The sequence below is a fragment of the Triturus cristatus genome, chromosome 11, assembly GCF_964204655.1.
Source record: "Triturus cristatus chromosome 11, aTriCri1.1, whole genome shotgun sequence".
Taxonomy (NCBI): domain Eukaryota; kingdom Metazoa; phylum Chordata; class Amphibia; order Caudata; family Salamandridae; genus Triturus; species Triturus cristatus.
Window position 1 is genome coordinate 566,249,452 of NC_140594.1, and position 17,821 is coordinate 566,267,272.

General features: G+C 42.8%; 2 protein-coding genes across 3 annotated transcripts in view; one reads left to right on the top strand and one right to left on the bottom strand.

The window, feature by feature from the left end:
- Nucleotides 1-3,835: 3,835 nt before the first annotated feature.
- The window catches only part of GK5 (glycerol kinase 5), a 246,835-nt gene continuing 232,849 nt past the window's right edge, over nt 3,836-17,821 (top strand). Inside the window, exon 1 of one of the 2 annotated variants that reach the window (XM_085633633.1) lies at nt 3,836-4,317. In XM_085633633.1, the coding sequence (XP_085489759.1) occupies nt 4,153-4,317 (165 nt within the window). In that variant the 5' untranslated portion in view covers nt 3,836-4,152. The remainder of the gene's footprint in view (nt 4,318-17,821) is intronic. The other variant, XM_085633634.1, reaches the window with a different exon arrangement.
- On the bottom strand, nt 12,921-17,013 carry LOC146785088 (zinc finger MYM-type protein 1-like). The gene is made up of 2 exons (XM_085633625.1): nt 15,208-17,013; nt 12,921-13,081 (listed from the first exon to the last, which is right to left on the bottom strand). Exon 1 carries the CDS (start codon nt 17,011-17,013, stop codon nt 15,247-15,249), a length of 1,767 nt encoding a protein of 588 aa, XP_085489751.1. The 3' UTR covers nt 12,921-13,081; nt 15,208-15,246.

Below are 17,821 nucleotides of genomic sequence, written 5' to 3' on the forward strand. Positions count from 1 at the left end.
GGGTCAGAGTGCACCTTAGATGTACACCCCGAAAAGACCTGATATGGGAGGTGCATTCTACATCTTGACTAAATCGTATTTTGACAAAGGTATCCCAGTGGAGGCGACAAGGATCAACCAAAGCCTGCTCAACACCCATGCTTCTCAACATGCGCCATAGCTTTGTTCAGTTGACAGTGTCGAAGGCACAGGAGAGGTCCATAAAAGCCATATGGATGGCACCACTCTTGGCATTGACATACTTCCCTATAATAAGGGAAAGATTAAGGCACTGTTCAACCACACCCTGACGAAAGCCAAATTGTAGATCCGAAAGGATGTTATTCTCTGCAGCCCAAGGACCCAACCTAATATTTTTGACATAGACTCAAGCAAAGAGATGGGACAGTAACAGGAAGGTTGTTATTTGTCTCCCTTTTCAGGTCTCGCCTAAGCAGCGTGCATGCGCTGCTTAGGAGGGCCTTCAGCCGTTGCTCTTCTCATTTTCAAGCACACACTTGTGCTTGTGGCGGCATCCACCTTGCAGGAGTGAGCAGGGGCGCGCCACAAGCATGAGTGCAGTGCTTGAAAATGAGCAGACTGCGTGCGCATGCACCACTCCTGGGCTCACCTCCTGCTCCAGCTGCCATAAAGCTGAGTTTGTGCACCTTCGAGGAGAGAGCGTTGCAGTTAAGGGTATGTGGCGTCATTGGAAATTATATATAAAAAGGAAGGTTTGATCGAGGCATGCACGATTTTTGTAACACTGTTTTTTTGTGGGTTGTTTGAATCTTTTTCTGCAACCTGTTTCCTTCGGGTATGGTGGATTACGTGCGTTCGTTAGAGGAGGATCGGTTTGGGCCTCAGCATATTGAGTACCGCAGTGTGCAGACTCTGCTTCTCCCCTTTGAATTGCTTTTCTGTTGATGCTTTAAACTCTTGTAGGATTTATTTTTACACTGTAGAAAGGTTTCCATTGCCATGCCTACTCTCTAATTGTTACTCTGGTTATCCAATTTTTTTCCTTTCAATTACTTCGGAGACTTTCACTACCGATGCAAGTCACCGACGTCTCGTCATCCTGCTTCAACACCCTACGCATGCTCCGTAAGATCTTCAGGGGGATCCCCACCGAAACCAGGAAGACGGTCACCCAAGCCCTCGTCACCAGCCGACTGGACTACGGGAACACCCTTTATGCTGGAACCACAGCCAGACTCCTGAAAAGACTCCAGCGCATACAGAACGCCTCTGCACGACTCATCCTAGACATCCCGCGTTACAGCCACATCGCTGTCCACCTGAGAGACCTGCACTGGCTACCCGTCAGCAAGAGGCTCACGTTCAGACTCCTCACCCACGCACACAAGGCTCTCCACGACCAGGGCCCAAAATACCTCAACAGTCGCCTCACATTCTACACACCTACCCGCCAGCTCCGATCGGCCAATCTCGCCCTCGCCACCGTCCCACGTATCCGCAGAGCCACCGCCGGAGGAAGATCCTTCTCCTACCTGGCGGCCAAGACATGGAACTCCCTCCGCACCCACCTACGGCTGACCCAGGACCATCTCTCCTTCAGGAAACAACTCAAGACCTGGCTGTTCGAGCAGTAGCGACTCACCCTCCCCCCAGCGCCTTGAGACCCTTAAGGGTGAGTAGCGCGCTCTACAAATGTGATGATTGATTGAACCTCATTTAAGAACTGCGTCCGATTTATTTTACCGCCACCTCTGAGTCTCTCTGGACTGCATTACTATTGCGCCAAAACACATTTGGTAGACGGGCCCTATTGTTTGGCGTTCATTCTTCATATAGTCAAACCAATTTAAATATGTGAACAAAAATATACACATTCCAAAACATGTAAACCTCATTTAAATGTGCTGCTAAAATTCGAAAAATATAAAGGAAGCCACAAAGTAGACCAAATCCAAAGTTGAAACCTTGGTCTTAAATGCTCCCGTGGAATATGGATTGTTAAATATTATTACAATTTTAAAAGAAGATAACAGGAAAACCCACCCAATCCAGTTTCTGACCACCTGTGACTCCAAGAAGTCTGTTAGGGTTACTCGTGCTTGTCTTCAACTATGACGGCAAACCTAACCTTAGTAGACTTATAAACAATTTCTGTAATGCATTTAGGTGTGGTCACCTGACTCATTACGTAAGGGAGGGGTTCACAATCTAATATGGTAGCCTTTTGTTTTGGGGTTATTATCCTGCAGTAATGATTAGCAATCTAGCACCAGCTTTGGTCTAGGCGCACAACTTAATTGATGGACGCCTGATTCTAACAACATCTAATGCAAAAAACAATTGTAACTATTAACATGCACTCCAAAGCTTAGCATGTCACGTTTGAAGACATTTTTGTGTTTACAGGGTTGTTTTAAACATGTTTGTTTCACAGACGCTTGGCGCAATGTGTTCGGTGGCTTTCTTTCTATAGTGTGCACGTTTGTTTCGGAAGTTCAAATTACTTTTTCACAATTTTGAGAAAGGTGACACTGTTCTTGTAAAACTTATGTGTCCCTCTCTTTTTCCATAGGCAAAAACAAGACCATGCTGACAGCAAACGTGTCCCTGTATTGCACCTTTTTGATTCTGAATACAATGCCAAGAAAAAATCCTGTTAGGCTAAATATGCCACCAATACCTGCCACAAACCAGACCTGCGCAGTGGGATTTAAGTGCCCTTGGAAGACAGACAGACTCTTGTTTACGCCACAACTTTCCCTCACTAAGGTGCAGTCTGTCTATAAAGTACGTAGTAGATGGTCTCTCACTGGCTCTTTCCCCTTTATCTCTCACACACATACACACTTGGTCTCTCTTTCTAATCTTCATTGGGTACAAAAGACTATTCTTTCTCTCCGAGGCCCATCACGCCTCTTCCAGCCACCTTAATTTCTCTTGAGGCAGAGAGCATGCTCTCTTCCTCTCCAAGGAACAAGCCCTAGGCTCCCTCTTTTATCTTTCTCAAATACTAGCTCTCTCTATGGTGCTGAACACATTCTCCCTGGTTCAGCTACTTTCTTTGGAGCAGGGTCCTCCTGCCTCTCAGGCATAAAGTTAATTTCTTAATCACAGGGTTCATTCTCCCACATACCACAGCACGGTCTCCAGTGTAAATCCCAGAGCTCATAATGCATAAATGTCAGTGCTCCACATTTCAACATTCTCTAATAATCGATTTCCTTTCCATTGCTAATGCCCTGCTTCTACATGCTAGCGCGATGCACACTAACTTTTCAACATGCTGCACAGCAGCCTCACTCCTCTACACCGTAGCTTAAAGACGTTGCCAAAGCCAATGGCTCTGGCTAAACACTTGTAAGGTACCAAAGGCGAGACCTATTGGCTATGCCAATGCTTGTTAAAGATCGGGACAATGGTGGCCTTTCATGACTAATTCCTCCAGTCACAGTTGGCAGCCTGTCAATAGTTGTGCATTGAATCATGTGTTAGGTTTACCCCGACTGCACATAGCTTTTTAGTCACGTCAATAAACGGCATAATTTCCCTTGGTCACGTCAATAAACAGCATCATTTCCCAGTGAAATCATGTTTTTCGTTTAATCTGGTAATGAGTGCTGTTTATGGAACAAGACATTTTCTAAATTTCCTGTTTCACAATATTTTTGGCATGTAACCAAATAGTCGCGGTCACCCGCCCTCTAAAATCCACACTTAAACAAACAGAAAAAAATTGCAAAGTCTAATATTTCTAAACCAGTTTCCTTTTTCTGCCATGATGCCCATTCACAGCTCGCCACCCAGCTGCATTATACAGCGTAGCCGCCACTGGCTGAAGAAAACTGTAAAACTGAAGGCGATTGGTTACTATGGTTCGGCTGATGTTTTGGAAGTTAGAGCTCGTACAGCCCTCCCTTCTGCGAGCGCTATTACTGGCTGATGTAGCGCTAACTAAAGGAAACTACAGTAAAACACCGGGCAACGCCGTGGTTAAACATGTGGGCTGTGGTGTGAATTCCAAATCTTAGTTGTTGTCACTAGATGATCCTGGGAAAATCTTATTTTATTGCGTCTTCCTTTTCCTACTGCCACAACCGGTGTCACGTGGATGCAGACTGAACCCTAGTACCGGGACTCGGGAGCATCATACGTGTATACTTAAGGCTTGAGAATCGGAAGCCAGATTGCAAGATGGACTCCGGGCCCGGCCACCTCGAAGAGAGGATGGAGCCGCTGCTGAAGAATGGCTACCAGGGGCACGGCCGGTACGTGCTGGCAGTGGACGTGGGCAGTACCGTCCTCAAATGTCACGTCTACGACAAGGCGGCGGCGATCAGGGGAGCCAGCAGCAAGAAGGTGAATGTTGGGAAAGGGGGTTGTGGGGGAGGAGGGGTGTGTCTATGTGGGGCGAGGGGAGGACCGTGCACACTGAGAAGGGACAAGGGAGTGCATGAAAAGACCCGTACAGTAAGAAACGGACAGTGGGACAATGCAGGCTTGCAAGAAGGGGTCGAGACGGGAATGCAAGAGCAGAGGTTATGCCGAGCTGTCACGTTTCTCCTAAGTCTTTGCTTGAGTAGGTCACCCGGCCCAAGTGTTTTTATTTCTTTGTATGAAGGGATAAACAGGACTGCAAGTCCCAGCATGCAAAGCTAATCCTTGAATTTATTACTTATTCACGATCCTGGGAAACTCGAGAGCTCCGTTTGCGATACATTTCAACTCACCCTCATTTGGGGGGTGTCACACCCCTTAGACTCCTCTCCACCGTCCAAACAAGCCATGCCTTCCTTAGACTTCAATGGCATCACAGAGGAACCAGTCCTCACCCTCCAAAAACGTTTCAATTGAGTTAAATGGGCTCTCCCTCAAAATACCCCAATTTACTCACTCCTAGGACACGCAAAAGCTTAGGGGGAGGGCGAGGGGCGGTGCTTTGCGTAAGAATGATCCGTGAGAGAGAAGCATGTGCATGCATGAAAGAGACAAGTGCAGTGCAGAATACCCATTGTAGCACGGCTCAGTGTGCCATGCAGTGTCTTCGAGAGAGAAAAAATAACTAAATACAAATTATAAAATTATATATATTTATATCAAGTAGTCAGTGCTATGTAGGTTCTAGAGCTGTTGGAACTTTAGGCATACTTCGTGCACTATGATTTCTGATAACCGAAGTGCAATTGCTGAACTTGGCACACACTCAAAAGGTGGTAGATAAGTAGACACATAATTAGGTTATGGAGACGTGGCATGCCTATAGTATTTTTTAAACGAGCAATCTTTCTCGATGCATTTTCTCACATGGCATGCCTATAGTATTTTTTAAACGAGCAATCTTTTTCGATGCATTTTCTCACAGACGTACATATACTAAGTATTCAGTATATGACAGATATCAAATGTTTACAATTACCCCCAATAAATATAACGATTAAACATAATATGATAAATTAAGGGCAGAAAAGAAACAACAAAAAAACATAATAACCAAGTAAAATTAGAATTAAATGTTGTAATAACATGGTGGGCAATACTTGCACAGTTTGCTGTTGGAATTAGTTAATTTTTATTATTGTGTTAAGCAATAAGATATATCATGCTTAATAATAAGTTTACAAAACATGATCCGTATTCAGTGGCACTTAGAGATTAAAAACGACAAGAACACTAAAAGGCGTAGACCGTAATGCATATGTCCGTGTACCGTTCAGAATGTATTGCGTGAGGTTGGTAAAGTGTCTTTCGGTGGCAGGAGTATGCATCTATAAGTCTTTCCTGTGATGTATAGTTTCACCATCATGATAAATAAGCATTCAACGGTGATGCGACAGCTAATTGATTGCTTACGTTGTGTGCACTACAAATTGCCATGAATGGGGATGACTTGCGCACGTTCCAGTGCCACGTTCCAAACTCCACATTGTTATATCCTATACTTCCTAGTCCTGGCTGCTCAGCCTGCATGAGTATGATGTCATAGAATGTTGGGTGTGTGTGCATGCTTTGAAGAGTGATCAGTTGGATTGAGTGGGGCTGAGCAGCAGGATGCTGCTCCCGGTGGGGCACCCTGTACCAAATTACCTGAACTAATAAATCTACTTAACTACATCTCTGGCTCCTGGTCTACCTATGATGACGGTACTTTTCATCAGTTACAAAACACATCAACTATGCTAGTCCCCGAGAACAACGAGGTATGATTTGCCGCACTTGGCCTGTGGTGTGTTCTATGCTGGTACTCGGGGCAAACCCATTACGTTATGACGTCATTGTTGGGCTCGTGCTAGTTTTGCTCCGTTGAGAAGCCAACCTCAGCCACACAGCCTGACGGTGAGGTACATTCAGTCACTAGTGTGTGTCAGAAAAGCGCTGCCATTTTGGTTATGCCTCTGGGTGACATAAGGTTCCCGCTGTTACCTTCGGGGTGCTCTCTACAGGCTTGAAGGCTGCTTATGTAACTTGAAGTTAAGTACATCAAGCACAAGAGTGGTATTTGGCGGTACATAGTATCTAAGGAAGCACTGGTAAATGCAGCGTAGCACAGGCTGACATCCGTCCGCTGTCCCTGGAACTAAGAATATAGCGTACTACAGCTCATACTAGAGCAGGGAAAAGTTCAAGTCTAGTCCAAACACTTCTGTATGTTTCATAAAGCAACCCAAGGCTTCGATTAATGATTTGCTTCATTTATAAAGCCATCATGATTAGCACGTCACTGTCTTGGTAGACAAGGCCACCATCTCTGGTGGCTCTAGGAACACCCATAGCCAGGACACCATGTCATTTAAAGGAAGGAAAAGGAGAGTGACTGCACAACCACAAACTAAATGTCATTCAAAGAAAGGAAAAGAAGAGTGAAAGAGTCATTTTTTATTTCTTCTTGAAGAGGCCAATACAATATAACTTTGTTAAGCAAGGTAGCAGAAAGAACGACTAGCCTAACATTATTCTGCTTGAGTTTTGTTGTTTAGGGATGTCACTATATATTGTCTTCTTCCTTTGCTTTTTAAGGTTTTGTGGTCTTTGGTCTAAAGATACAGGGTTTAGAAGCATATTTGAGGTCTTATTTAATTATTTTATAAACCGTAGAAAATCAGGAAGTATCTAAATCATATTTGATATTTTGATACCGTTTGATTCTTTCACTGATAGGTGAAATGGCTGGTTTCATAAGAATCATTCCCAATATTTATCATCACACTTGCCCACAGACAGAGAATGGGTGAAACCCTTTAATACATTAGCTCACAGTTCTGGCAAGTTAGCATTGATAGTAGATGAATTGCCTAACACCACAGGCTTTAAACATTCAATGCAATGTGTAGTGACAGGCATATGTGAAAAGTGTGCTGTCACCGAGCATCTGGGATAGTGGTGAAAACTTGACACCAGACTTTTGGAAAACATGGCACACTGTGTCACTTGGAATGCTGCTGCAAACATTTCTTACCAAGTTCAACAAAGGTTGGAGTCATATTGTTTGTATTTGCAGGGATTCAGCTACGTATATTAAAAAGTTGTGTAATGACCTGTCAAAATCGATACCTGAGCTGAAGTGCTTCCCTGTAAGAGATCCTTGCCACTTGCTAGATGGTATGCTGAAAGAATCTTTACAATCTTCAGAGTTAATAAAGAATGCAATTGACTTTGTAGTTCATTCTGGTGCACTGTTTTGTTATGCGCGGAAACTAAAAAGCAAATATTTCCCATTTTGTGCTTTGTGTGGCATCAAAGAAAGAGTCAACCCAACTGTGTAAATCAGCCAATGGTTCTCAGTCCTAGAGGCAGGGAATGCTATATTTTTCATGTGGCAATCGTTTACAGAATTTTTGCTTAGTGATGATGCCAAAGGCAAGTAATGTGAGGATCTTTGGTCGCATATTGATTGTGATGTGAAAAAAGTACACTCTACTGCATTCTTGATTTTTACAGGAACACATGACTGCTGTAGTGGACATAAAAAAAACTAGAGTCTGAAAACACCCTTATCTACCAAGTTTTCAACGTTATTGGTGTAAATGTGAAGCATCTCATTGAGAGTAGGCTGGGCAACACTTTTAGTGACTTTCGCACTGCAACATGTTCCATGTTACAATGCTTGCCACTAGGTCAGCAAGGAAATGTTGAGGAGCAATTCAGGAAACTTTATTTTACAATGCAGGAGAAATGGCTTGTAATGATGGATAGAAATGTCCCTTCACCAACCATGGCATTTGAAGTCAATGAAGCCCCACTGTGACACTCTGCACAAGCTCTAGATCCCTTCCGTAATGGGGAATTTTGTCCAGACTTCGAAAAGTACTAATTAATTTTTGGCCACTTCAATAACTCTGAGGGAATATGCGCCCAGTTCAACGCATATGTTACAGAACCTGTCCCAGAGAATCGCGATGTTCAGGTTCACCAGTATTGGCATGGAAAGCTATGTCAGTGGCCAGAGTTAGCAAATTGTGTACAGTCTTAGGTGCCAATGTTGAGAGCGCCTTTTCACAGATAAAAGTTTACAAGGGAAGGAAAGAGTGAGCGCCCATGACCAAAGACTCACTGAAGATGCATTCTATAGTGTACTACAATAAGTTTGATTTGTAAAAATGTATTTGGACCTCATATACAATGTCTATATACCATGCACTATAAGTGCAGAAAGCAAGCAATAATAAAAGCGAAACTCCCTAAACACCAGAAAAATGCAGTTTCTGTTGTTTTTAATGGCGTGAAAATGTGTAACCACTGTTTATTTTAAGGTATTGAAATCATTGGAATACACTGAAAAACCTCCACCAGAATTTAACAAAAATAGAAACTGAAAACAGGAAAGCCTAATTATAACCAAGTATTCTCTACATATTTTTGGGGAAATAACTACTGCACAGAAATATGTTAGCTAATCATAATCTAAATGTTTATGTGTAGTATTCTACTGTTAATTTTGCCACTAAGGAATCTCCAGCTATAATACCTCCATCGTTATTTTTGCAAGAGTCAGGGAATCAACCCATCGATTGGGAAGAATCGATAGACATGTTTGAGAAGTATTAGAGGCTTTAGATGGGAAAGAATTTCTTTCTTCAAGGAAGAAAGTCCTTCTTCTAAGCACTTTGGGCAAAGAAAGACAGTGTTTGTGTTAAGTGTTGACCAGCAGCTGTGGATAAAGATGGCCAAACAATCCCTGACACCTACAGGAAAGAAAAAATTGGAAAACGGATTTACTAAAGACACTAATATAGTTATGAGCAGATTTAAATTGTACACAGACCACACAGGGTAGGCGTGATGGCAGATTAGTTAATTTCTAGACTAAGAGCATGGTCAGTCAAAGTCCTTAATCTCCTGGAATGTGGCAGGTCTTAAAAATAAAGTTGCATCATTAGACTGGTTAAAGTTTATGGAAAACAGGGATGTCATATTACTGCAGGAAACCTGGACTATCGCCCTAGTTCATAGACCCGGCTATCTTAATTTTCATGTTCCAGCCGTCCCTGGCCTTCATGGAAGAGCTAAGGGGGGACTAGTAACATGGATTAAACAGGATATCGGGTATTCTGTAACTCAATTGGATTCCAATAGTAAGGATATCCTACTTATTAAAGTCCAGCGTCCTGGGTTAAAGGATCTTTTCGTTTTTAATATATATGCTAGAGGGTTACCGGGGGGTAAATCTTCGAACACTGTGGAAGAGTTGGAGCAGTTACTTGAGGTATATAGCCAAGAGGGTGACGTAATAGCAGCAGGTGATTTTAATTGTTGCTTTGAACCTCTGGATACTAATGACATCAATCTTACTTTAGAAGAAGATCGCATCTGGAATATTCCCCACTTGACACTCCCGCCTATTAACAAGTGGACCGAAGCTGTACTGCAGCTTAAGGCACTCTGCATTGGCCATGGTTTACGAGCAATGAATGGTAGAACAGCCTCTGATTTATATGGTGCCTCCACTTATAACAATGGACTTCGTAAAAGTCGTATCAATTATATCCTTACTAATAAAGAACACTGGGTCAGGGTTAAGGACATGATAGTGGTGGAAAGGGTGGAGAGTGATCATGATCCCCCTACTCCTAACCTTTAAGTTATTTAACACTAACCGCCAGGAGGCCCCTATTAGGAAGGTGGATATTGTTCCATCTAATAATTTAAGGCGTGTCAAATGGGAAAAATGCCCAATGAATGAGAGGCAGATTTTAACCATTAGGGACTTGACTATTAAGGCCACAAATGAGCTACAGAACTGTATTGCTCAGAAGGAAGACTTGGATAAAGCCAATAACATTCACACTCATCTTTTTAACCGACTTAGTGTATATTTCTTAAAACAGACCCATGCCAAACCAAATAGGCCTCCTAGAAAGGAGGATCAATGGTATGGGAAATCATGTAGGGTTGCTTATCATGTACTGTCAGAAGCGGTAAAAACTAAGGACCTAGCTAGTATAAGGAAAGCTCGTGAATTCTATAAAAAAGCTCAATATGAGGCTAAACGAGCATGGGATCAGGACTACTGGAATGATCTCCATTTAGCCAGTAAAGAACGATCTATGTGTTCCTTTTGGGACCTGGTTAGATGGGGCAGGGGATCAAATAGAAAAGAACCAGTTAATTCTGGACCACCCAATTTGTGGGTTTCGCACTCTGAGTCCCAGTTTGCCTCAACAGATGCATTTGAGGGGAGATGTACATCAATCACCTCGGTGACCATAGATTCAACTCCCTTGGTTTTTGATTTAAACGAGGTGCGAAAGGTACTGAACTCTATCCCCAGAGGTAGAGCTCCAGGTCTAGATTCGGTTCCGGCTGATCTGTTTATGTATGACAAGGAACTGTGGGTACCTTACATTTTATGTTTAGCCAACTGTTTAACAAATGGCTCACCCATACCATACAGCTGGAAGGGCGCACAAATTATCCCAATTTTCAAAAAGGTAGAGCGTTCTGATCCAGGCAACTACAGGCCGATTAGCCTGATCGACTGTATACAGAAGGTGGTGGCTAGGCTCGTCCTACTAAGAATTCAAGGGTGGATTGAGGAGGAGGAAGTTTTATCACCACTACAGGCAGGGTTCCGTAGTCATACGAGCACCATAGATCAGGTTTTCAGGTTTTTGTTAATTTATTGGCGGGTGGTTCAGCTGGGAGATGGTATGTTATTGGCTGCTTTTGTTGATTTAAAATCAGCTTTTGATCTAGTTCCTAGAGCAAAAATGTGGTCTGTTTTTAAAGATCAAGGGATGCCTTTTGATATTTTAAACTTTTTAATCAAATTAAAAGAGGATAATTTTGCTCAAGTCAGATGGAATAAATCAGGCAGCCTCACAGACAAATTCCCAATTGCCAGGGGAGTACGCCAAGGGTGCGTTTTAGCCCCAACTCTCTTTTCTCTATACATCAACAGAGTGATCAACTATTTTAATCATACCCCGACTGATGCCCCAAAGTTGGATGGCAAGTTGATTCCTCTGCTGATGTTTGCTGATGACACTCTACTTATCTCCAAGACTCAGCAGGGATTACAAAAAGTGATAGACATGTTTGAAGTTTTCTGTAAGGACCATGGGCTCATTGTAAATGTTACCAAAACAAAATTTATGGTCCTGCATAAATCCAAACACGTCAGGGGGACCGTGCAGATGAATGGAGTCAAATTGGAGCAGACAAAGGTATTTTTCTATTTGGGTATAACCCTTGCATCGAAAATGGAATGGAAGCCGCATTTAGACCAGGTGGCATTAAAGCACGCACAGCTAACTGGTGTTTTAACAAAAGAGCTTCACCGGTCTCATACGAAACCCATGATTCCAGCCCTTAAAATATATGATGCCAAGATAAGTACAGGAACTCTTTATGGGGCAGAAGTGTGGGGGTATTCAAACCTTACTCAGTTGTCTAGGGCCCAGAATAAGTTTTTGCGTTTAATTACCGGCCTCCCGTCATCAACTCCTCTAATTCCCCTTTATTATGATCTGGGTGTTTTGCGTTTAGAGGACATAGCACGCTATAGACCAGTGGCTTACTGGAGGCGGCTATGGGTAACCCCCGAACTTTCTGAATATGCCCGGGCTTTTCTGAACATCAGGGCGGCCGATAAGGGACAAAAGATCTTATGGTTGAGGGAGGTCACGTTATTATATTACGCTATGGGCCTAGCAAGTCACTGGGAAGAACCCACTTTACATATTTTTCCCCCCAAAACAATTTAAAAAAAACTATATTGGCGTGTGGTTTCCAGGGGCGGTGGGTGAGATTTTAAAGTGGTGGGGCGCAAACGAATTAGCATACAGCACCGTAGCGAGCGAGCGCAGCGAGCGAGCCCGAACCCCAAAAGGGGGGTTTGGGGGGATAACCCCCCCCAAGAAAATTTTGAAAAAAAAGAAGAAAAATCGTGCATTTTCAAGCAAATTTGAGAAAGCAGGAAGGTTAATAAAGCAATTGTGAAAGTGCAGTTATTACATTAATAGATGGCATAACATAGGTAGCTGCTTATTCAGTATTACCACAGAGCTTCATACATTCTGTCCTATTATGCTCAGGTGCTGAATTCAGACTATAAGACTCATGGAAATCTCAGCTCTAAGAGTAGAAGAAGTTGCACAGCAGTGTAATGGTTGCCAGGCTCGTTCCGCAGGAGCGTCAGGAACTTGAAGAAAAGTCCACAGTCTTCCCCTACGGCCTTCCGACTCTATTAGACTCTAGAGTAACGAATGGCACGCAAGGGGAAAACAGGGAAACAAAACAAGGAAAGGCGGGGGAAGAAAAACAGTCTTACAACATACTGAATAAGACTCTAGAGTAACGAATGGCAAGCAAGGGGAAAACAGGGAAACAAAACAAGGAAAGGCGGGGGAAGAAAAACAGTCTTACAATATACTGAATATAAAAGAGGCAGCGCAATGCGCTGTTACCGTGATTCTGGTTGAGCTGAACTTTGTACACACACTTCACATAGGTCCACGCAAGTACCCCAAATATAAATGGTATAAAGCAGTGTTTCCCAAACTGTGGTCACATTCCCAGGGGGGTCCTCAGGCAGTAATTTTAAAAGCACAAAAATGTTCCTTGTAGAATCAGCAGTTTTCCAGCAACAATAAAAGTGTCAAGATTACGTCGGTGATTAATGTACCTGCTGGAGAGAGATGAGAGTTGTGTCAAGTGGCAGCTTTGACTTATCTAATGTAGCACAGAGGGTTAATATGCCTACTGCAAAGAACGTGTACCATGCATTTTGAAAAACATTTTTTATGTGCCTAGGTTAGTGGGTTACTGCTTTAGTCACAGATTCTTTTGTTACTGTGCAGTTCATAAGTGACAACCGTAATCTAGCACAGTGACCTATAAACTGTCATCAAAGAGCTGCTTGCAAGCTGCATGATACAAGTTAGAAACATATGTTTGTTTCAAGTCTTTCATTATCCTAATCCTGCTAAAAAGGTTTATTTGGGTGGAAATACATTTTTATTGTTAAAGTCAATGCTAACCACTGTTATGTTCTGAATCCTGAGTTTGTGCTTCTCCAGACCAAGCACTCTTTAAAAATGCCTACCAGTATGAATAACATGTGAATCCTACACCCTGTAGTCGCATTTGCCTTATGTAACATTTTCTATACACTGATTTACACGTATGAATCATTGTCTCCATGGGGCAGATTTGCAAGAAAATTGACTGTGTGTCGCAAGCCATTTGGCTGCGCCGCACTGAGTCACTTTCGAAGCACAGGGATGCGACATATTTACAACAATATGTTGCATCTCTGTGCTTCCCCCTGTGCTGGCGCACAAACTGCTGCCATACGCCTGCACAGGCACATTTGCACCATGGTGCAAGGATGCCTGTGTCGTGGGGAGATTGTTTATGTGCAGGAAGTAACCCTTCCTGCATGTAAACAATCAGAAATGGTGTTTTTCAACTTCTAAGTGTGCTGCATTAGCACACATAGAACTTGCAAAACGTCATTGTTTTACTGATTGTTTATGTGCAGGAAGGGACACCTTCCTGTACATAAACAATCACCAGAGGTAATATCCTGTTTCTATGCGTGCTGCAGAATGCAACATGCATAGAAAGAGGAGAAATTAATAAATTTCTCCAAGTTGCCCCTCCCTACGCCTCCCCTGGGGTGGCGTAGCATTCAGACACATTTCCAGATTTACGATTCCTCGTAAATCTGGAAATGTGTCTGGTTCCATGGGTTATGCGTGGGAACACCCACAGCAACACTCATGGAACGTCCCTTTCACGTAAAGTGCTGTGTGCAATTGGGCCATATTTACAAGACCAATAAAAGTCACGCAGGGTTGCTTTTCCTGCCTTGGAAATATGGGGCACTAAAAATAAATGCGTCACTGGTGCATCACTTTTTGTGACGCACCTGTGGCGCAAGGGGCTTGTAAATCAGCCCCTATATGTGTGTGATTTAAGGTGCTCTGACATCCTTCAATGGTATGAGAGATGTTATAAAACAAATTAAATACATGTGACAGAGGGGCTATGGAGAGATGAGAGGCACTGTTGGAGGAGGATAATATGGGAATCATTGAAGAACCCCAACAAAGATTGTCATATCCTGGTGCATAGTAAGGTCATCATTTACTACTCTTTAAAAGCTGATACAATTCAATATATAATGATACATTTGTTGTAGACTGCACCATTGTTTCCTAAATTGTCTTGGGGGGAGAGCCTCCCAAAGCCCCCTTTGTAGTGGTCAGGCGCACTCACTGCACTAGGTGTGCACTGTATGGGGACTGGTCTGAAAACATTTGCCTGGGCTGCTTTGGGTTTCCAGTCTGGCCCTGGCAGGAGTCTCATACTGCGAAATAAAACCAACCATTTAAAAGTTAGTCATGGAGATGCAGCGCTAACCCTCCTGTTTTTTGCTAATTCTTTCGATATAAAATACTAAAATCCTTAGTAATTCGAGTATCCGTTTTGTGTGCACACGTGTGTTTATTGTTTTCGAATTACTGTTTTAATGTTTGAAATTTAAGTCATACAAATTGCTTGGGGGTCCCCGGCTTCCAGTGGTGACTCAATTGGGGTCCTCAGGAGTAAACAGTTTGGGAACCACTGGTATAAAGGTTTTCGCAATTTGCCAAGGGGAAAGGTTTGATAGGCAACACAAGCAACGAATCGTTCACCCTGCGGGAGACAGGTCCGGCCAGTGAACAAAGGTGAGCAAATCTGTGTAGTCTCCAAATAGAACAAACACTACAAAACTTTTAAAAACAGAGATAACAATGCATTTCTTACCTCAATCAGAATTTTTTGTATTCAAACAAGTAGCAGCATTCACTTTTTGTAGATGAAATCCGCACGTCTCTCTTTCAGTGTAGCAAACTTGTCAATTACTTTCATGTTGAAGTCCGGTATCTTTTGGACTAGCTTGCTCTCTACAGATAGCATCGCCAAAGCATTTAGTCTTTCCTCTAGCATGGTGTTCCTGAGGAATGTCTTTATGCGCTTTAAGGCTGAAAAACATCGTTCAGCTTCTACTGTTGTCATTGGAGTCGTAATCACAATTTTTAGTAAAGTCACTGTCTCTGTAAGTGAGTTTTCCATATGCAGTTTATGAATTAAACTCAGCAAAGTCAAGGCGCTTGTGGCCTTCCGGTACACAGGCATTCCGTAGAGTACAGTTAACTCAGTTCTCAGCTGCTCTTTTTTGAGCATAGGATACGCTTCCACAGCCTGATTCAGAGCACGCTCAGGGAAGGATTCATCATATTGTGCAAACTCTTTACCTTGCAATAAAGTCGCACTCACCAAATGTTTTGTGAACGAAAAGCGTTCTTTCGCCTGCACAATTACAATGTCACATATCTCCTTTCCAATTCGAACCAGAGAGGTGATGTTTTGTCTGCGGTTTGCAAAAACAGAATGCTGCGGCAGTTTGCTCTCTAAATCTTCAACCCCATCTCTCACTTTCATAATCTGTTGTACAAATGCAGATGTATTGGCTTTCACAGAGACAGTATCTAGGTCTTTTCTTTGCAACTGATCGTATAACACATCAACAGGAATCATTATGTCATGAAATAAAAACAGTAAGAACTGAAACTCTTTGTCTTGTAGTGTTCTAATAAAGCCATGGGCTTCATTCTGACTTGTGTGATCAAAGTCTGCTCTGGATGCTATGGCGACAAAACATTTCTCAAGGCCCTCCCTCTGTTCAAAGATTAAGTTGACTGTACGAATGTGAAAGTTCCAACGAGTTGAGGATCCCCTTGGTACGCTTTTGTCCACAATCTCATGAAGGGCTTCTGTTCTTTTGGGGGAACGTGTGAAGAATGCTGCTATGCCTCCGATATCCTGAAAGAAGACTCGTGTCTCTCTGATCTTTGATACCGCCTGTTGCATAATAAGATTGAGTTGGTGGGCGTAACAGTGCACAAAATGAGCATTAGGGTACACATCTCGAATTCTCTTCTGAACTCCACTAAGGCTCCCACTCATTACGGATGCACCGTCATAGCTTTGTGCGATAAGCTTTTGTTTTTGAGGCAGGTCCGGGAAAATTAAGTCCAGTTGACACAGTATTGCTTCAGTGATGGTTGCTGCACTAGAGTCACTTAAATGCGTGAAGCCATAAAATCTTTCCACAATGTTTCTGTCACTGTCAAGGTACCGAAACACTAACACGGACTGTGTTTGAGTGGACACATCAGTGGTGTCATCAGCCTGAATAGCCACAAAGTCTGTGTTTCGCAACTCTTGCACAATATGGCTTCTTATAATTTCGAGCATACAGTCAAGGAGTTCATTTTGTATTGTATTAGAGGTGCCCTTAAAGACTGTAGCATGTGCTAAATGTCTTTCCAAATCCTGGTCTATGGTTGACATTAAATCCACTAGGCCTCGGAAGATCCCGGGTTTTGAGGAAGTTTCTGATTCGTCATGGCCTCGCAATGCCAGTTCGAAAGCACCACAGAAACGAATGCAATCAATGATCTTGGATAGATTTTGTCTGTTCTTATCAACAGCTTCATTGTGTTTTTGAATGGATTTGCGATACGCATCATTTATCTGCTGCTCAATTGGTGCGTCTTCCCCCAACATTCCCAGTCTCGTCAGGTTTTCCAGATGATTTCTTGTGAGCGCATGCTTCTTTATTTTTTCAGCGATGTGCTTCAGGTCGACCATTCCTTGCCGTGTCCAAGAAAAGTCACCGCCAAACAGCAAGCAGGGGAAGCAGAACAGAGAATTTCTTATAGGGCACCCTGTAAGCCAATCAGCTTTTGTGTACCAGGCATTTGAGAATGTACGTTTTGACATTTTTCCTCTGTCCTGGTTAGTTTGCTGTAGGTTTATTTCAGGCTGATGAGGTCCCAATTGTTTTAACTGTAGTTTTTGTTCAAGTGGCCGTGACTGGAATGACTTTGTAATCAGCTCTTGTACTGTATTCATGATGGGGTGTTGCTGGCCTTACCAATATATATATATATATATATTAAAGAAACCTGCCAATAATCAAAGTACAACGTATAAGGTGCAGTGCAATAATATGAAATTTCAGTATAAATACATTATACATATATCTTGTGCATTATCCTAATACATCTCAAATGACTGCTAAAAATAGAGCCGTACTGCCTCCTGCCTCTCTGTGCCATAGTGGTTGCTGGAGGCACTGAAAGACACTGCTTGAGGGCCTTGAGAGTGACCACATACATAGCTCTAACTACGATGTAAAAAAATATATAGCATCAGTTTCCTCACCTTTAACACTGGTGTTTGCTGGGTTGTAGCCGGGGTCGGGTGAGAGAGCAGCAAAGGAGGTTGGGGTCCTCTTGTTGTTTGCTGGAAAATTGCCCCAAAATGCGGTAATGTTTCAGGTTGTTAGGTGCTGAAAATGAAAAGATAACAA